The 21,317-nt window shown below is 40.3% G+C and overlaps 2 protein-coding genes across 2 annotated transcripts; both read left to right on the top strand.

Annotated features, from left to right (window-relative positions):
• Positions 1 to 2,919: 2,919 nt before the first annotated feature.
• On the top strand, positions 2,920 to 14,517 carry LOC149288558 (M-phase inducer phosphatase 1-like). Its single transcript, XM_089491552.1, has 12 exons — positions 2,920 to 3,104; positions 3,889 to 4,004; positions 4,708 to 4,759; positions 5,880 to 5,913; positions 6,687 to 6,752; positions 7,412 to 7,561; positions 8,315 to 8,386; positions 8,955 to 9,017; positions 10,185 to 10,283; positions 11,030 to 11,154; positions 12,008 to 12,119; positions 14,323 to 14,517. Exons 1-12 carry the CDS (start codon positions 2,920 to 2,922, stop codon positions 14,515 to 14,517), a joined length of 1,269 nt encoding a protein of 422 aa, XP_089347678.1.
• Positions 14,518 to 15,939: 1,422 nt separating this feature from the next.
• LOC149288557 (phosphoglycerate mutase 1-like) lies at positions 15,940 to 20,991 on the top strand. The gene is made up of 4 exons (XM_089491501.1): positions 15,940 to 16,078; positions 18,549 to 18,823; positions 19,786 to 19,966; positions 20,822 to 20,991. Exons 1-4 carry the CDS (start codon positions 15,940 to 15,942, stop codon positions 20,989 to 20,991), a joined length of 765 nt encoding a protein of 254 aa, XP_089347627.1.
• Positions 20,992 to 21,317: the final 326 nt, after the last annotated feature.

Here is a 21,317-nt window from a genome sequence, read left to right as displayed (position 1 = left end):
AGACACTCACACTAACATGCACACACACACACACATACCCACCCAGACGCTCACACAATCACAATATAACACACACAAAGTGCCACCAGGCTCCATGTAATGGCCGGCCCCTTCCAACCATGCTTCCGAACACAAGTGTTCTGATTTTAAAGCTTTTAAATGTAATACTGTAATACTGGTATCATTCCTGGACTGTATAATTCCTGGAATTCATTCTTCCTTTCTTGCAATAAAATCAATGTAATCTGTGGAGAAAAAAAATATTTTCTCCATTATTTCTATGGTAAGCCGATATCCAACCCTTCCTACTTCAAAAAGTTCCCATTAGTCAAGAGCAATAAGATGGTAAAAATAAGCCAAAGATTTCTTCTAAATGGTGCAACCTAGTCTGAGAGCTTTGTGACTGGCTCATTTTAGACATGTGACATTTAATTGATCACAATTAAAATTTTAATGCATGCACCCCGTCACGGCTTTTACTTATATAAGTAAATGAATTAACTAAAACTGCCTATAGTTTGTCAATCAGTATAATTATTTCACAGATACTGAGTTTAGACGGTCACCTCATAGAAGCTGAGATCAGCAGCAGCCTGTGGCAAAGCCAGCAATTTCTAAGTCCTGAAATTGTGTGTGTGTTTGCGTGCGGATATGTAATTGAGCAGTGACACTGTATGGACTGGATAAGTGTATGGTGAACAGTGTCCTGCGGGAACCTAACCCCTATTTCTCAAAAGGATCAATGGTTCCTTATTCATGATTTCCGTAATCAGGGGGTCTTCAAGAAGCCTAATCGCTGTGAATAGTGAGGACCGAGTGTAACGCCTTTAAAAACAACATCTATATAAGACTATGGCTGCCCCTTCCCTTGAACCTGGCAAACCTTCACAGGTTTTATCTGGGTTTTACTTTCTATAAACACCTCTAGACAGACAGCTAAGGAAGCCCATGTATCCTTGCGGAGCCCAGAGCAAGAAGAATTTGAGGGGCCTCTGCGGCAAGTAGGCCTCATAGTCATACTCTACCTCACGCTATCCCTCACTTGTGTAGTAAGAGACTGCAATTTAACTATAATGACGGACTAGGGCAAAAGTCTAATAGGAAGAACCCAGTCACCAAAACAGGCTTTTCTTTTCAATGCAGGGTCATCTACAACCAAAACGTGTGTTTGGATTTTCTGACCTATGGAAGACCTTACCATCATACCAGTAATTACTTTAAAGACTTTTCCCTCAGGGAGATCCTAGAAGATCCAGCCCACCCAAAGCCTTCTGCCTAGGTGGGAAGGAAGGGGCTGCATCCTTTCGGGGAGTTCAGCCCCAGAAGACGAAGATTGGGGACTCGGTTCCACTGTGGCTTCCACAGTTTTGGATCACCGATCACCTTCTTCACTTATTAGATGGTAGTAGAAGACAGAACATGACCTCTGGCTCTCAAAAATCGAATAATTACTTTGATACCCTTGATCAGCCAGCCTGCATTGTGTGTTACAGATAGACCCATACACTCTGCTGAGAAGGAATGGGAAGGGGCCGCACTCAAGCAGGGGCCCAGATCAGTAATATCTTAAAAAATAAGAATACATTGATATCAATGCCTTGATCCCAACTTCATCCGTTATTATTATTTATTGATTCATATTGCGCCATCATATTCCTCAGCGCTGTGCAATATGCATAATGTTACCGCCAAACTTCTCAGAAAATAGATTTCCTATGCTGGATTTACTAAAAACGGTTTAAAATATATCTGAATATATTGAATTATTAATGATAATATTCACTTGTTTTCTGTGCACTAGCATTTGCTGTAGAGGTGGAAAGATTTTACTGTTAAAGTTGATGTCATCTGAATAAACATTAGGCCTCTGACCTCACGGACTCATTTCTCCTCCCCTCCGCTTCTTTCATCCTATTCTCTCCTTATCCCTTCCTCTGTTTGTTTTTTATTTGCTTTCTTTGACCTCCTTTTCAATGTAAGCACTTTATCTGATGGTGTGTACAGTGTTGCCTCATAAACAAAGCACAATTAAGAAAGAAATAGCAAAGTGTTATTATTATTATTTTTTTTTTTATCGATTTATAGATGTAGGTGGGGGGGGGATCTGCTTGCAATCTTGAAGTCTATTTAGTCTTATTGTTCCCCTGCTTATTATTAATAAAATAGTTTATTCAAAAAAACATTATTTAAAAAGTTGCCTGGATGGGAGTTACACATAAGAACAAGTCTGCATCACATTTTCTTTTAACAAATATATATAGTTGTACCGTGTTAGCTGTAGATAGAAAAATAACAATTTTGGTAAAAGACAATTGCTTTATTATTAACTAAAGTATAATAGATTGTAAGCTTTTAAGACTAACTCTTTCTTTTCTACGGGTAGAAGATTCCTGAAAGATAGACCTTGGTGGTCCCAAAAGCTTGCAATCTATTACCCTTCAGTTAGCCAATAAATATATTTTACCAATAAAAATAAAATCACTTGGTCCTTTTGTCCAGACTTTTATTAGAGCGATACTTTTATACGTAACACAAATACCCTGAAAAAGAACAATACGGAATACATGGTGGTGATCACACGTAGCTGAGTGTACCGTTATCGCTTACTCAGCTGAGTACACCTCCCCCAAACAGGATCAACAGGAAACCTTGGCATCAGAAGCTGCTTTGCATGGATCCCGACAACTAATCATCTGTCCCCAGCTCAGCTTGTTGTAGATACCATTACCAAGGGACAGAGATCAGGGGCTGTCAGAGAGGGAGCTTTGAATAAGTAGGCAGCAGCAGATCAAAGTCTTGTTTATTAGAGAGCACGTCTTAACACGAGCACCCGGCATAGTTGGAAATACACTATGTTTACTTTTTAATTTATATATATATATATATATATATATATGCAGAAAGGGAATTGTCATCGCGATGTCTCATGTTCCAGACGACGTGAAGCCCGATGAAGTGAATCTCTTAGATTTTCTTAGCTGTAGAATTGAACCGGGGAGCTCAGACAGCAGCTTGGATGAAGAACTGACATTCTCTCCGGATTTGGGATTGTCACCCGTCATCTGTTTGCCTGGTAAAATGGGGTGTCAGACTGGCACATACAGGTAAAGCTAATATAAATAATACTTTCAGTGTGTGTGTAGGGGAGGCTGCGTGGGATGGGGGGATATCAAGCCTTGTTAAGTGGTCCATAATACATTTGACAGGCAATAATCTCAGTCCTGTCCGATGTACGCTCACAATTTGTGACTGCACACCCTCTTGCCTTTGTATCTTGCATCCCACCCTATATATATATATATATATATATATATATATATATATATATATATATATATATATATATAACATGCTTGTGAATCGCAGTTGTGTGGTGTTCCATGAACCCACTTTAACATAATGTAATATTTCTTATGAACATCCAAATGTTAAATCCTAAACGTGGAGTTCGGTTTCATGTTTCTGTTCAAAGGTGACGTATCAGCTGAAATATATGAAAATTATTGCATTGTAGTAAATAGTTAATTTTTTGTATTTTCCAAATAGTTAATAGTTCACTCATTGTAGCAGCTGTTTACACGCGGACCAAAAAACAGCCTTAAGATCCCTATTTTCCTAAACCTGACATTGATTCCACATACATGTCTTCTTCTGGTGGATGTATGCACCCTACTCGCTTAAATGGCTTGCCTGCCTCTGAAATGCACCACGACAAAAACACTGATGACAAATGTATGACGTGCTGACGTGTTACATCATGGTAATATTTTACACGCTCATTGTAAAGCTTTGTAGTGAGTATATCATGTACCGTAGATCGTTACTATGGAATGTTTAATGAACTTGCATGCTGTTACCCCAATAAGCATCCGGTACCCTTTGTTACAGGTTATCTGGCATCTCTCCAAGACGAAGGCTGAAGCTGTCCCCTGAGTCCCAGAGTCCAAGCCCCACGGAATCATCTAATTTGCCTCATACTACCATGGAGACAGCAACTCTTACAGGTCTGGACAAAGCCCCGTTCAATCGACGCATGCCCGTTACCACTATTACAACAGACACAGGGTTTCTCATTAATACAGCACAGCCAGATACTCCTGTGATCTGTTTAAACAGGGATAATATTAGAGACGTCAAGAGATTTTGGCACTTTACCCAAGAACTTTGATCGTCTGCAGTCACGGGGTTGCACTGTATATCCGCTGCTGCTGCTAAAGGGTTAAAGGCTTAATACATTTCTTCAACATTTGTCTATTTAACAGTAATTATTGTTACGAGCAACATATTCGGGGTGACTTACGAAGTGAACCAGCACTTTCTATTACATAAATGTAAAGTAATTCATTAATTTACAGATTTTACTTTCTCATTTAATATCTGTTTATTTTAAAGGGGGAAATGCTAGAACAAGAAGTCATAATCTAAAATCGGCGGGTCGGGGGGTTAGATACAATGTAAAAGAGTTTTAACTTAATGAAAGGGTGGTAGGTAAGGGGAACAGCTTCCCAGCAGAAATGGTACGGAAATGTAAACACTTAAGGGATAGGCATACGGCTATCCTGAATATATGATGACACCAAGGACTGATTAAGGTCTAAGTGTTTACATGAGGGAAAACAGGCAGACAAGACAAGTTTTTTACACTTCGGTTTAAGTGCAGTGTAGAATTAGGATTTATGAAAAACCTTATAATTTGTGTAATTGCAGGTATCCCTAATGAGAAAACTCCCAAGCTGAATTCTCATATCTCCAGAATAAGGTACTTTTTATGTTGAATTACTCAGATTTACTGCTGAAAAGTGCAGCTCAGAGATTTAATGTTTAAAGGGAGTCCTACGTGGAAAAAAATATGTTTTCTTTCATCCAGTACATTAATCTGTAACGTCATTTATTGTCGCAGTAATGTGAATAGGCTGAGTGCAAATCACTTTCTAATTCTTTAAACTGGTTATGAAGCCAAGCAATGTCCAACTTGCTTATATATAAGCTTATATTATATATACTGTTAAAAATAGATATATTCACAGACATAGTGTCTCCACTCATATTTACTTAAAGATTATTGCCTAAAATTGTGCTGCCACTGAAAAGAGCATCCATCGCCAGATTTATTCACGCTTATACACATGGATTTACTATGGCAACCTACACGGATGCGCCACATAATAACTGCATAAATTGCAGGCTCAGGGGTATAACAATCATGGTCGCAGTGGCGTCTGGTCCCGTCCCCTTTTAAAACCTGCCAGCTATGGCCAACACTAGCCGTTAGGGCCACGCATATTGTAGAGATTATCCGATCAAAACACAGGCAAGCTGTTTGGAGGCTAAGATGGCACAGGCAAGCTGTTTGGAGGCTAAGATGGCACAGGCAAGCTGTTTGGGGGCTAAGACAGCATAGACAAGTTGCCTGGGGACAAAGTGTTTTGGGACAATATTGGAATTAAATCTGGCATTAGAAACATAATTACACTGATTCTAAATAACAAAATCCTGCCGCGAAATCAGTTGACGTCAAATTTTTGACCAATTACTATTTTGTAAGGACACAATTTATTCTATCTGGTATACATGGCAAGGACACTGATTGGTTGAAATGTTTGGTTGCCATAGCAGCAAAAGAAGCTTCTTAAATTTTCTGTGTTGTTTTTTTTTCTTGCGTTATAAAAAAATATAATATACATTTGTATGTCAAGTCTAAGCTAAAGAATAAATAAGACACATTTACATTCTATAAGGTTTACATTGTGTTGTTCTGTGGAACAACAGTAAATATATTACTGCTAAAAGTAATACATAAAGTAATGTACTGCACAATATGGTATCTCTTTCGGGTTACTTTTCACTAATTCTAACAAAAACACATTTCTCCCCTGTAGGGACTCTTCTTTTGAAGCAAGGGACTGGAAGCCAGTAAGTGTTTCTGTTTTATGCCTTTTAGATGCAAACATGGGGCAGATATATCTGTTAGATAAAATACAGTCCATGGAAAAATGATTATTTTACTTTCAGCATTAAATGCAGTGTGGTGTCTATTAATGTAGTTAACACGGAAAAAACAAAAACAAATTTTATTTCATTCATTTATTTCAGTAATAAATATCAATTATCTAGGATTTATCATTGTTGTCAGTCATGTGATATTTTGGGTGACTTTCCCTGTTCAAACACCACACTGAGCTGATGCTTTATGGCAATTCTGATATCATTTCATTCATAGACTTTCATGAGTTAGAATGTCCTGCTAAGGGATCAAGACTAAGTCATTCTATTAAAAGGATTCAGGGTGTATGTCTATTAGATCGGGCCAAGAAAACAGAGCACATTTTGTCCACGTCCCTGGTTCCACCTCTTTTGCACGTTCACAGTTGTTAGCAGTCCAGAGACAGCTGGGACTGTGTGGTAGGGACTGTTCTGATGAATCTGTGACTGTTGGTATTATTATCTGCAGGGCCCATATTCTGGTTAAAAAAAAAGTCATAATATGTGCGTAATTTGTACAGGTTAAATTGTGAGATATTATTGGGATTGCAAATCAGATCACCCCATCTGATCACCCTGCCAGCCCTGCCACGTACATCATATGTGGTATATCTCAGGTAACCTACAGAACTGAAATTATATATATATATCTTCTTCGGCTGTTTTTTCCAGCATGTAACTGTTTGTTATATTTGTTTTTAAAGAAAAAACCTGCAAGAAGAGCTAAAGAAAGAGAGAGTGAAAATGCCCTTCATCCATACTCAACTAAGGTAAAAGGAAACGCTGAAATCCAGTATCTGAGCATGAAAACATATTAAATATGGTTAAGAATAACATGGGAAATAGCAGTTAGGGTCACTGGATATCTCTGCGATCACCCAGCTCTGTGTATGAGAGCAAAGTCCCGGCACTGACGTAGACTGTCATTGAAATAAGCAGGGCGTAGTGGTATCTTAGCTCATTCTCATCCATTTTCCCCTTACTTTTTGCCGTAATTAACCATTTGCTGCACCAGGTTAACGGTTTGCTCATGATCTGCCTATTCCTTGCGTAGACAATCTTTGATTGTTCAAGACTGTGATGAGTTTCTGTACTGCATGCCTAAGAAGTATGTCCAACTGTCGATTTGCACAAGACAGTATTTAAGTGGGGGGGTTGATCTATACATTATGCTACCCTCCTACAGATCATCGGGAAGATAGAATTGTATCCATGAACATCTGAGTTCTAGATTATATATGATACATACGTCGGGATTAAAAAAAAACCTCACAAAAACAGCATTGGCTAAAACACGTTTTCAGCACTATCCAACCTGCCCACTATTTCATGTTCTACTTTGAAACCATGTTAAAAAAGGATATAACTTAAGCAGTCAGTTGGTGGACAAATAATCCTCCCCTATTTACATATCTCTTTTATTTTCAAGAAAAAATCTCGCGTGAAGCTTGCAGAACTGTTCCAGAGTCCGGATTGTGTTACAGGACCAAAGATCCAGTGGTCAGAAAGAGATACTGGTACCAATGAAGTTAAAGTCGACCATCCTGGAAACAGGGTTGACCCAGAGCCCAGGCTTTCTGTAAGTAAATACTATACGGTATCAGATCCCTTCTTGTTATGGATGACCGACTATCATCACCCCTCCATAACCAATGCCAACGTGTCCCAAGGGCACCTCAAGATCTATCCGTATAAATTAACCATTGGTTGTAACAATTTCCTTTGTTATAATCACTGGGAGAATACTGTGTTTGCTTAGTTTTGAAATTAAATTGCATTGAATAATGATCATTACGATGTACGCGCCAATATCTTTAGAAGAAAGCAGGTCAAGCGATCAGCCGCAAATAAGGTCAATGCTTATACTCATCAAAAAGATGACCAAAATGGTAAAAGTGAGATGTGAGATGAGAAGAGAGATGTGTTTAGTTTAGTACATGGTTTCTCTACAAACATATGTAGATAATAATAATGATAATAATAGAGCTTAATTAAGATGTTACCAGGCGCAAACCTGCAGTGGTTTCTTTGACCACAGGTAGCTCCCATTAGCTCTCATGCTCCTACTAGATTGAAAGCTTTGCAGTCCATCATAATACAGTAGAGGAGATTCTAATAAATAGTTCTTCAGATATTGTGGAACTACAAGTCTCATTGCTGTCATCAAGAATCTGGAAATGAGAGCTCTAATGGCTAGCTGAGTATCATGAGAGTTTGTTCAGCTGGAGAGCTACTTGTTGGATTTCTCATAAGCCACAAATGTTCCTTTGAGCGTGAATAAATATTGCATATCCAAGACAAATAAATAATCTCTCGCTTCTCCTTGTTGCAGATGAGCGCCAACAGTCCCAAATGTAACATCGCGGACAGTGAAGATGATGAACTGATCGGAGATTTTACTAAAGTAAGTTGCTTCTCTGGCACTTAAAAAAAATCAAGTCTCTGTCTTTATATGTTAAATAGAGACGGTTTTATTTTAGTTTTTCCCCATTCCATTGTGATTAGGCTGGGGTTGTAGTGAAAAACAGCTGTGAGGTTGAAGGGTTGCCCTTCCAGAAGTCCTGTCTCTATCTAATGCCCCTTTGAAGGCATTGTACTTCCGGGGGATCCTTTAGTATATCCAGAGAATCATCATCCGAAAACCTTTTTCAAACATTAAGGTCTAATTATTAATGGGTTATAGGAGAATGGTTAAAATCAAAGCTTTATGCTTGCACATACCATATATATATATATATATATACATATATATATATATATATTACCCTATATATATAAAAAAAAAATATATATATATATATATAAAAATATATATATATATATATATAAAAAATATATATATATATCATATATATCATGGAACAGGACAACCATTTGCCCACAACAGTGAAGTCAAGGCTGGTACCAGCATACTAGGATCTCACACAACTGTTCTAAATCCCTTAAATTCACCTTTTTCCCCTTGTTTATAGAAATATTGTTTACCAATTGAACAAGGGAAACACCAGGACCTTAAGTATATAAGCTGTGCAACTGTAAGTAATATCTGACATTTTACCCTAACACTTTAGCTTTTATAGAAATGGTTTTTTTTCATTGAGGATTGGAAAACCACTTTGGCAGAAATCCCTCTAACAAATGTTAATGAGGTTTTTCCCAGTTCTGCTATATTATAATTAACATAAATAATGACTATTTTGTCAATTTGTACGAATGTCTGAAAACGAGGAAGGACCCCCAATGCAAAAAAACAAAAATCAAGCAAAGAGCTTTGAATTTCCGTTTGCATTTTATTGTTTTTTTCACTCTTACTGTCCCTCACGCTCTCTCAATGTCTCTCTACCGTCTCTGCAGTCTGCTTCCATGCACATCCTTTTACACATCTCCGCAGTACGAGATAGCATGAGAGAGTGTGAGAGAGAGTAAGCAAGAGTGTGTGAGAGTGAATGAGGTGAGTGTGTGAGAGTGAATGAGGTGTGTGAGAGTGCATGAGTGTATGAGTGACAACGAATTTAGTTTCAAGAAAACTGAATGGACCAAACACGAAAAAAAATTAAAATTATTTGAATTGTTTTTTGGTCCATGTGCACAAGTCTGATAAATATGCAGCTACAGTCACTGTGAGTTAATGCCTGGAGAAGACACGGCTCTAATGTCTACTAGAGATGCAATCCCAAAAGTGAGAATGTTAATTTAGGAGCCTTACACACTTCTATCTCTCTTATCTATGGAAAAGGCCATTAGTTAATTCATTAAAATGGACAAATATCAGTCGTAGTAAATTAGAAAAAAAATTCTCACCTTTTCTGTCCTCATACGATCTGTATGCTAGAGATTTCTTGCACTGTACAGATTTTTGGCATCCTGATGACAACTTCTAGTGTCAGAACTTTGGCACTAGGCTCATGATTCCATGAATGACTTTCACTTATCAATTTGTGCAGATCCTTCTTTAATTTCATATTAGTAGATGAATCAATAACTCTTTAAATAAGCAATAACGTATTTATTATGGTAACTCTCACACTGGAATTTTGTTGTTGGACTCTCAGAAAGAACAGGTTGCTTAACATACCCAAAAAGTGACCGAAATAATGTGTTCCAGTCAAATGGTTGCATCAGGGAAGATAATGTAGTTGTTCTCTGTTTTCGTTTAATAATTCTTTTTTTCCATCACTTGACTTCTGTTGCTTTATCTCCAGCTAGCAAAGCTGCTCACAGGGGACTATAACGACGTGACGCAGCAGTACTGTGTAGTGGACTGTCGATATCCTTATGAATTCTCTGGAGGACACATAAAGGTATATTAGTTACATGATACCATGTGCAATATGACGAGGGCTACAAAAACGGTAAGGGGTTTTCAGGAATAAAAATATCAAAAAAGACTAAGGGATCTCAATATATATATATATATATTTCTTAGGGAAAGAAGAGAGAGGAGATGCAATAGAAACATTAAAATACTTAAAGGGGTTTAACAAAGTACAGAAGTGAAGCTTATTTGAAAGGAGGAGGAACGTTAGAACAAAAGGTCATAATCTAAAACCTTCACAGAGAGGGTGGTGGATAAATGGGACAGCCTCCCGGCAGAAGAGGTAGATGCTAATACAAGGAAGGAATTTAAACATGCAATGGATAGGCATAAAGCTATCATGACTCTGGGACATGACCAGGGGCTGACTAGATGGGCTGAATGATTCCTAGATGTCGTCAAATTCTGTTTCTATGTTTAATTTCAGCTGTCTATATTTTATTCTTCAATATATCGCAGCCAGAAATACCCAGGTTTCCTAAAATGCTTTGAGACCTACAGGGTTTATTCATGTAACAGTGAGTTGAAATAGTGAAAGGCACACTGCAGCCATCACACGCTCTTTAATATGCACCGGCTGGCCCCTACGAGCTCACTGGGCCCTAGGCAGGCTCCTGGGGTTCCTAGTGCATGATCTAGCTCTGAACAAGACTGCAAGGGCTCAAAACATCCCACAAAATGTATTTATTTCATCCTCTAATACTAATTTTGCAAACTCTCTCTTTGTTGAAGGGCTCCAAGAATTTGTACAGAGAACAGCAGATATCGGACCATTTTATGAAGAACTCGTCTTTTTCCCAAAGCAGGAACCTCCTAATCTTTCACTGTGAATTTTCTTCCGAGAGAGCACCCAAGCTGTGCGTACCAACTAATATACTTTGCTGTTTGTATTAGTTTTATAGTTCTAAATACAGAAGAATATCTTATAAGGTTCCTTCGTAGGCAAATTCTTTTGGGGGGGATTCTGCAAAACGGACCACACAATGGTTTAAAGGGACCCCACTGCTATCATATGCATAGAGTGTCCCTTTAAGCTATGTGTATTTTCAAGATACAAAAGTTGGGGTTGAAATGAATTAAGACCCCCAGATGATGTCATGTATACTGGGTGATTCCTGAGTTTAATCATGACCATTATTTTTTGTAATATTTCAGAGAATAATAATTGGCTGTTTATAGTGGAACTGATGCTCATAAAAAAAAAAGCTCGAAAGTAGACAGTTTAAAGGGGTTTAATATATTCACTAAGGAGGGAGTTGCACTTTCATCTCAATGACCTCACTTTATATTAGGAAGGGCGAAACCCATAGAGCTTCTGCTTGTAAATATCTTGTATGGCCCTATACAAAGCATATTTAAGTCAGATTTCTTAAGACGCACGTCACTGATTGAACTATGCATTATGACGGGTCCGCGCAGCTCTCCTACATGTCAGTTTTCCAGGCATGGCTCTTTATAATCCATCGTGACTTTGAGGAGTTGAAACCACAGCTCCCCTGCAAACTCCCATTACAATATGGGATTTCTGTAGGGATTAGATTTAGGTCACCCAAGACATCCTTTGTCTTAATATCTGGACTGCTGCCATAAAGTGATAATAATATTCACACACCAATCAAATAGTTTGACCTAAAAAGTAACACAATAATACAACTTGAAAGTCTCCCATATATTCAGATTTCTTTTTCCATTTTACTTGTTTTGTTGCAGGTGTCGAGCATTACGAAATCTGGACAGAAATGCGAACGTGTATCCGCAATTATACTATCCTGAGCTTTATATTTTAAAGGGAGGATATAAGGAATTTTACGAAAATTTTAAGGTACGCATGGATGGAAAGCGATCATAATACACGTTTTGTTACAGAAATACACTTATGTTGTAGACTTTGCCGGCCTTCCTATCAACAAGTGATATACTGTATGTATCAAGTAAAGGACTATTTGAGAAGCCAGACAATTTTCTTCTATGCAGCTTATCCATTCAGGTCATACCTCCTGTAGAACCCCACCCCCCCAAAAAAACAGGGGGGGGGGTTTCTTAATTAAAAATATGACTGCTATTAGACCCGTTGTTGTAGAAGCCGTTCTCTGTGGGTTGTTGATAGGACTCCCTATTAAGATTCCTATTAAATGGGAATGAACAAAAGACTTGGTTACCAACCAACAAAGCCTGTATACAGAAGAACGCCACACTAATGCCAACTGTGCTAAGCCTCTCTGGTGAGCAGTGTCATGAAAATCCTAATTAGAGGCATGATAGGGCCTGCCTACTGGAGAATTTCATAGAAATATTAATTGGAGAAAAAAAAATCCTTATTCTGCATGATGACACAAATGAGAATTAGAGACAGCAGAAAGCTTTTACAGCAAGCCATGCCATCTACAGACAACACGCCACACAAATGCACAAATGCCAAATGGAGACAACACAAAACGTCTCTGTGGAGTCACATGACTGCACATACCTGGGCTACCAGGAGTACTCCCTTTTCTGGGGGGAGTGGCTTTATGAAAGGGTGTGGCTAGTTGCTCCTAGGGGCAGGGCTAGCCCCCCAAATGCTTTTAGTGCGTGAGGAGAGGGAGGAAAGTAGGCAGAAACACCACTTCCCTACCCAGATAGAGAACAAACTGACCTGGACACCAAGGGAACCAGGTCTTCACCCACAGGGCCGGCCTTTGGGGTGTGCGACCTGTGCGACTGCACAGGGCGCCACACTCCAGGGGGCGCCGCCGCGGAGTCCTCCTCGGCCGCAGGGTCCTCCTCCGCCGCCGCCCCGGGGTCCACTGCCGCTCCCTCTGCACCTAAATGAAAACATTGTTGGTTTTTTTTGTTGTTGGTTTTTTTAACTTTATTTAACATCCTCCATGTTAAATAAAGTTTTTTTTAAACTTTATTTAACATGGAGGATGTTAAATAAAGTTAAAAAATCCAACAACAAAAAATGTCCTGGGCAGGGGCGCCGAGCGGTTGCTCGTGAAGTTCTCAGCAACCGCTCGACACCCCTTACTCTCCGTGACTCCGTCGTGGTGCCGGGATCTCATGTTGAGCGCCGGACTATTCCGGCGCTCAACATGAAATGCCGGCAGGACTCCTCAAGGTAAGTTAGGATAAGGAGAAGTGGGGGGGGGGGGGTAGTTTGAAGGAAGGGGCAGAGGGGAGTAGTTTGAAGGTGCAGGGGGGGGTAGTTTGAAGGGGCAGGGGGGGGTAGTTTGCAGGGGCAGAGGGGGGTAGTTTGAAGGGGCACAGGGGGGGTAGTTTGAAGGGGCAGGGGGGGTAGTTTGAAGGGGCAGAGGGGGGGCGCCAGAGGAGTAGTTCGCACAGGGCGCCAGAACACCTAAGGCTGGCTCTGTTCACCCTGAGACTCCAAGTCAAACCCAGAGTTCCCACCTTTCTAATGCAGTCATTTGAACGCAAGTTACATAAAAAAGATTTTCTGTCTAATTTGCTAGAACTGCTTACAATAGGGGTGGGTAACATATGTCACGTAGCCAGATGCAGCATGTGCCAATGTTTTTATTATAGCTGAAAAGGCAGTGGGATGATTGGAGAGACCAGATTGTCATCAGACTGAAAGTCATCAGTGCTCTCCTGCAACCAGGAGAAGTAGAAAAAGAAAAGTTGTGAATAGGCCCATAGACACAAACATATATATACAAATATATATATATATATATATACAAATATATATATATATATGCACACACACAGATCTTAGCTGTGTTTGGACTGATGGTTATTGGCATACTTAGGGATTGACCCAGTGTCTCCTGGGCATGGGAACAGCATTTGCCCATGCCCACATGAAACCCTCTGGGGCTAGAACTGCTTATATGTGTGGCTAGCCCCACCCCACATACAGCTAGCCCTTCCCCATGCACACCACGCAAGACCACTCTGCCAGAACAGGGTGAGCTCTGGGTACCCCCCCAAGCTCCCAGGTATGGTTATTAATGACACTACTTACATTCTTATTTATCTTGTGCTGATGCTAACGTGAAACTCCTTTTCTTTTTTTCCCCCAGTCTCTTTGTGAACCACAAGGTTACGTGAATATGCTTCACAGAGACTTCCGTGACCACCTACGACAATATCAGCGAAAGAAAAAAATGCCTGTAGTGCACGGGGTCCGGAAAGAGCTCTTTAAGTCGCTATCGCCTAATACTATCAGCAATCCGGTCAAAACACAGACATCCCAAATAGATTCTATCCGAAACTGATGATGGGACCCTTAGGATGGGCAAAGATTTCACTGCGGGACAAGATGACAGAAAACCAGGACTGTCCGATGTGCGGCCCTCTAGCTGCCCTGCTTAGACCACAACTCTCATCACTCTAATGTGTGGTGTTTTCTTTTTTGCTGACTCCCCATTACAATAGCAACTGGTACCAGTAAAGCTATGCCATGCAACCACCTTCATCACGAACAGTAGCACCAAACCACGGGAATTGCCAATGAAAATGAACATATTTGAACTTTCTGACGTTATTTTCCAGAGGTTTTTTTTCTAAGATATTTGTTTTATATCTTATTTATGTTTTTAACTTATTTTTTATACAGTAATTGTAATGGTAAACAATAACTCATATAATAAATTGAGTATAATTATTTGTATATATTGTTTACAGAGCTTTATTAGTGAATAAACAATTGTAAATAAAAAAAAATGTGTTGCGATGGGCACACTCCTACAATTGGCCATCATTGTACCCCCCAAAAATTGTAATTTGCCCGGCATTGCCAAATGCTTTCCAAAAAAGCTGTAAAAAGCAGCAGCGGGAGAAGATGCCAAGTGTTTCTGGCGACAGCCTTGTGCATCATTTGAGGATCCGGAGCTGAAGGTCACGTCGCCCTCGTCCTGCTACGTGCTGCACGTGCCCATAGGGAGCGAAGGGAGGGTGAGGGGGGGTTACTGGGGAATCCCAGTACCACCATCTTTAAAAAGGGTAATGCTTCTTAAACACATACATTCCTAGTCACCTTCATTTGGTGGGACATTTCCCCTTTCAGATCCTAATCTGTCTTCATTTCCTTCACAAAATACAACGTTTGACATATAAGAGTAAAATTAGCTCCGAAGGCGATAATTATACAGTAATGCGGAACATAATGGCGCTTAAAAATTATTATTCCTATCATTATTAACTTTTATTTATATAGCGCCAACAATTTACGAAACCCAAATTACATTCCATACATTCAAGGAGTCTGACAAAACTGGACAAACCAATACATTAAGAAAAGGTGCTGCTCGCAATTTTACGAAATTATTCATCTGAGGAGAGATTTCCATCACCATAGCAACCAAATGACTGGCCCACTTAGCAGAGTCACTCCATTATCCCCTATGGTGAGACCACTTTGAGAATTTTGCACCAGAATCACTTTTTGTACATAACCCGCAGCATTCCCTAATCTGTACTGGTGGAGAGATTCACTAAAACACCTTCCCGCTTTAGTTATGGCTGAAAGCGATTCTCTTGCAATGAGGTAATCGGGTCAGATCCAATGCAGTCCTAAGAAAGGCGCATGCGCAATAGCATCTAACCCACCATGTCCCACCCTCCTCAGTATGTTGAGCGGCGCATGCGCCAGCTCTTCATACCCATTCTGCAGGTGACAGCCGGTGACAAGACAAGCTATGGCCGCTTACAAGCTAGTCCTTATCCGTCACGGAGAGAGCACCTGGAACCAAGAGAATCGCTTCTGCGGCTGGTTTGACGCAGATCTCAGCCCCACCGGTCAGCAAGAGGCAGAGCGAGGAGGGCAGGCGCTGAAAGGTAACATTCAAGGGCGAATACTGGGTGTTACTTGGGCAGCACCTTCCTGCGTCAAATATCTGGGCCCCGGGGCCCCCGAGGTGAGCTGACCTTGGGTGTCATCTGGGATGGAATTAACCCCTCCACTTCCAGTGGATTGTAATGAACATCATGCTCAACCACGATGAGCGTTGTAGTTCTCAGTAATCTGAAGATGTCGTTAATATGCCTTTAGCATCTTGGGCAGCTGAGTGTGATAGGAGTGGCAGAGACTATCAGTTGTAGCCTCACCCACTCCTATGATTTGTAAGGAAGTATAATTAATATATAAATCAGCAGCGCTCTATAATGGGTGGAGCTGCAATGCAGTAATGGTAGTGCTATATAGATGTGTGTGTATATGTATGTATGTATGTATGTATATGTATGTGTGTGTGTATATATATATATATATATATATATATATATATATATATATATATATATAGCATCAACCATCTAGACTGAAGCATCTGCTGGCTGACGGTGTCCTTAAGCTATATCCACCCAGTAAAGTATTTCCTGCTGGTCTGCTGGTTTTGTCAAATGTGGGTTTTATGTCTTTTATTATTTTTTTAAGAATAAATATAATTTCTAATTTTGCTCCTAGGTTGGTGGGGCTGTAGGAGATCGGGGTGTTATGTGCTCATACTGAATTAAGCAAACCTTATATTCGACAAGCTATAATAATTCCAGTAAATCATGAATTTCTTGGTGATCTAAAACTTTTTTTTAATAAAATTAAGCGGCGTGTCTGTCACATTCCGATGTCCCTTTTAAAAAGCATCTTTTATACAAAGAGGCTTTTATTGTGTAAGATGTGGCTGCGGTGAATAAGCTGTTTATAGAAGCTTCTACATGTAGCCATTAAATAAATGTAACCTTCGTCTAGAGTGTAAGATGTGGAACTGATTCGTGTCGACCTACCAGCTCGCCCACCTAGGTGTAAAAATCATAACTCAAAATTGCTGCCGTTTATTGAATTTTCAGTAATCCGTAGCCCTGGAATCGGTTAGAATTATATTAACTAGTATTTATTCTGATCTGCCATAAAGGAGAATGGAGAGGACTATAACTAGAAGATATAGGGGGCCAGTTGTCAGAGCGAATGTCGTTCTTCTGAGTTCTCGTGGAGGAAATGATTCAGGCAGCTTCTCCTCCGCGTTGATCATTCTAGTTGGCGAGCCGTCTGCGTGAGGAATGAATCACTCTCTGTAACACGTTTCATTCAGTTACAGCATCTCAAACCCTTGTGTTACTCACACGCGGCGAGAAGACCCATCCTCCATGGAGTAACGGCCTTTGGCCAAGACGATAAAATGTGAACTCTCTATTAAACCAAACTTAAAGCTTCAATATTGGCAACTGCTGATCGGCTATAACCAAGTAACCGGCAGGGACTATCGCCCCGGAAGTGGGCCGTATTAAAATGTGAATATTGCGGTTATACGACTCGGAACCCCGTAACTAAAAAAGTATTGGTATATTAACCAAGTACCTTAGTTTGTGGCGTTTGATTTCACAGGAGGGTAGATTCGTAAAAGTATTGACTTTGTTGTAGGACGTGGACGCCTGCGAAGGCCTTCTGTAAATCAGCGTTCCCTTCCCTTCTGTCATTCTGGGATCTGTATGGGTGTGAGTGGATCTGTATGGGTGTGAGTGGATCTGTATGGGTGTGAGTGGATCTGTATGGGTGTGAGTGGATCTGTATAGTCAGAGGTTTTTATAGTAAAATATTTGATGGCTTCCTAGAAGTTTCTATGGTGGCCACAATCCGCCTATCCTTGTTTCGCTCCCCTGACTTATACAGCAGTATTGCTTCAAGGCAGAAATGGAGGTTTCATTGAAGTTGTCCTTGAAAAAGGGACCCGACTTCTTCTGCGAAGGGTCTGCATTCTGTGTTAAAGGTAGTAGCTTCGTAGAAGCTCTTCTACGGCAGTCCCAAGCGCATGCTGTTACATTTTGGGGGAAGGCATGCTGGATAATCGATCCAGGATTTGTTAGGCTCGCTCGGTTGGCCCTATGCTGACTCCGTTTGGCTGATGAGCCACAGTTTTGTCCTCTTGTTAGAAAGACCAGCGTGCGATTATGAAATGTAGGAATCTCCTGTAGCTGGAGACATTTGAACCTTGGCTTGTTTTCAGCCCTTTGACCAACAAAGGAGTCTAACACAATATTTTTCTTTACTCTCCGGGCTGAAGACCTACACAATAGATGCAATTTCCTTTTGGTTTTTCTTTACTCGGTTTCACAATATTTATCGTGTTCTTTTTTTTTTTTCCTGTTTGAAATTCCGTCAGTAGAGGAAATTATGATAAAAAGTCTTAAGTGCTAGGCAGTTCCTCGTGGTGGCCGCACTTGTTTCTTGAACACAGCAGGGCCGTGGCGATAAGGTATCCCAAAGTCAGTCTGTACAACTTTATTACAAAGCATCACTTTCACTGTTTTCCAGAGGCTGGCTATGAATTTGATATATGCTATACATCCGTGCTCAAGAGGGCAATCCGCACTTTATGGCTGGCTTTAGAGGGCATTGACCAGATGTGGCTGCCTGTTGTAAGGACATGGCGTCTGAACGAGAGGCATTATGGTGGCCTGACGGGTCTGAACAAAGCAGAGACGGCGGCTAAACACGGAGAGGAGCAGGTCAAGATCTGGAGACGATCCTTTGACATTCCTCCTCCTTCCATGGATCCAGATCATCCTTATTACAGCATCATCAGCAAGGTACCTCTGACTGTTGACGTTCTTGTTTTATGAAATCTTTTGGCTATTCCAACAACTTTGAAAGGTTTCTTTGAACCAAGGTCTTTTCATAGAAACGGGTGACGCTGCGGTTAGGCCAAGTTCTTAAAGGAAAACATGCTTGCTACTGTCTAAATGTGTAGTGTCAAATAAAAAAATAAAATACCTTTTTATTGGACCAACATTCCATCTTAAGGAAAGCATTGGAGAGTATAAACATCCCTCTGTCAAGTCAAACAAATATTAACTTCACCGCATTTAAATATTTTCCAGGATATATAGCGGTACTCTTCTGCTGAATTTAATACTAAATACAGTGTAAGTCCTACAACTCCTCAAAAGCCCAAGCCCCAACCTGGAAATAATTGTTTAATCATCGGATTGTAGCCACAATCATAATTTTTTTGGAAGGGAACTGTAATTGTCATGTGACGTAAAACTAGAGCTTGCAATTAAAGTGGAACAGCACCCTTAAAAAGCACGGAAAGCCATTTTTTAGCCCACCAACTGTTGTTGGCGTACAATCCCCATGGTTATGGAAGCCGTAATAAATCAACTGCTGCAGAGCTCCAGATTTGCCTCCGTAGTTGCACAGCAGTATTTACTCAACTGGTCAACAAACGCGTTGGCTGGAAACATTGTTGTCAAGTATGGGTTAGGCTTCAGAGACAATCTAATGCCATATACATCCAACCAACAAAGAATATATAATAAAATATGACTCCTGGTGTGTTCATGTTGCTGCTAGGTTCTGGGGACCTAGAAGTTGGTGGGGAGTTAGTAGATAAGTGGATTCCCCCAGTAGAAGTGGTAGAGGTTAATACAGTAAGGACATTTAAAGATGTATGGCATAGCCAAATGGCTCCTAAATCTAAGACCAGAGTAGATGGGCCAAATGGTCATTATATGCTGTCAAATTGTGTTTTCCATGTTATTTTCCCCAGGACCGTCGCTATGGCGATTTGACCGAAGACCAGCTCCCAAGCTGTGAGAGCCTGAAGGACACCATTGCCAGAGCCCTGCCCTTCTGGAATGATGAAATTGTCCCACAGATCAAGCAGGGGAAGAGGGTTCTCATCGCAGCGCATGGCAACAGCCTTAGAGGAATTGTTAAGCACCTTGAAGGTATGTGATTACAGCGGCCATGCAGAGAAGAACCCTGTGTGCCAATTCTATTAAATGTACCGTATAGTTAAAAAGCCCTTGTTGAGAGTATTTGGGATAGTTGTTTTATCCAAATCCAATCCATGCTTGGCTGTTTTTTCAGAAGTGTCTAGTCCTGTAACGTACGGCTGAGTAAGTCATATTGGAGAGAGATGTTTATCTAAGATTTCTTCAGCTTTATGCACACATACAAACTGCAATGTATGCTTCCCACGTACAACGAATACGGTGAAAGACCTGGATCCGAAGCTGGCTCACATGCTATATGGAAGAATGTTGTCTCTGTGTGTTTCTGACCATCTTACATACAATGTATAGTTAGTTCACGGGACATTTTGGGGTCCCTGTGCTTCCTTCAGATCCATTCACAGGCAAGCGCATACAGTGTCATCTCTGTCATAATAAGTCGCCAAAATTACATCATTCATAAAGGCCACTTAAATGAAGCGCGGAACATAAAACTTTATTACTGCAAAGTATATTGATTAAGAAGATTTTGTCCTTTTCTGGCATTATATAATTATTTGCTTATAGTACAGGTGTTCATTTTGCAACCAATCTGAAGACCTTGAGTCAGGAAATGAGATGACATTAGTTGGGCACAATAAATGCGTTCTGTTACTTCATTTCTGTGAAATGGCTTAATAGGAACAATCAGATACTGATAATGAGACTGGCAAATGCAAAATACACTAAATATATATTTAACTACATAAGGGATGAGACATGAAACCACTCTGACACGTAGAGGGTTTATTTCAGCCACATGTTAGAGGGGATGCATACATGTAAACCTCTTTGTGAAACTTAATGCAGGTATGTCGGAAGAAGCGATCATGGAGCTGAACTTGCCTACTGGTATCCCTATTGTTTACGAGTTGGACAAGAACCTGAAGCCCATCAAACCAATGCAGTTCCTGGGGGACGAGGAGACGGTGCGGAAGGCCATGGAAGCTGTCGCTGCCCAAGGCAAAGCCAAGAAATAAATCTTCATTCATAGAATGGAAGCAGCCGCCATCCCTTAGTTTACTGTCCCCAGATACTTCACACTTAGGGATTCTGAAATACAGCTGCACGTGAGAGCTCACCCAGGGAACACGCCATCCATTTAACGTTTTAACCCTTTTTCCGTTCGCTGAACGCGGTAGATTTGAAGTTTAGTACCTTGATATGTATATCATTGTCACTCAATTAGATTTAAGTGCAGTATACCGCCGATGAGGGTTTTTCCTCTCCTGTGCGTGGACCAAATTTACAACAGTTAATTGTATTGGTTTGATGTTAATAAAGGGCACATTTTTGTTTGGTTTTT

The sequence above is a fragment of the Sceloporus occidentalis genome, unplaced genomic scaffold (assembly GCF_023333645.1).
Source record: "Sceloporus occidentalis isolate IW3139 unplaced genomic scaffold, rSceOcc1.0.p SCAF_50, whole genome shotgun sequence".
NCBI classification, from domain to species: domain Eukaryota; kingdom Metazoa; phylum Chordata; class Lepidosauria; order Squamata; family Phrynosomatidae; genus Sceloporus; species Sceloporus occidentalis.
The sequence above is the reverse complement of the archived record's forward strand: the minus strand, read 5'-3'. Positions and strand labels throughout refer to the sequence as shown.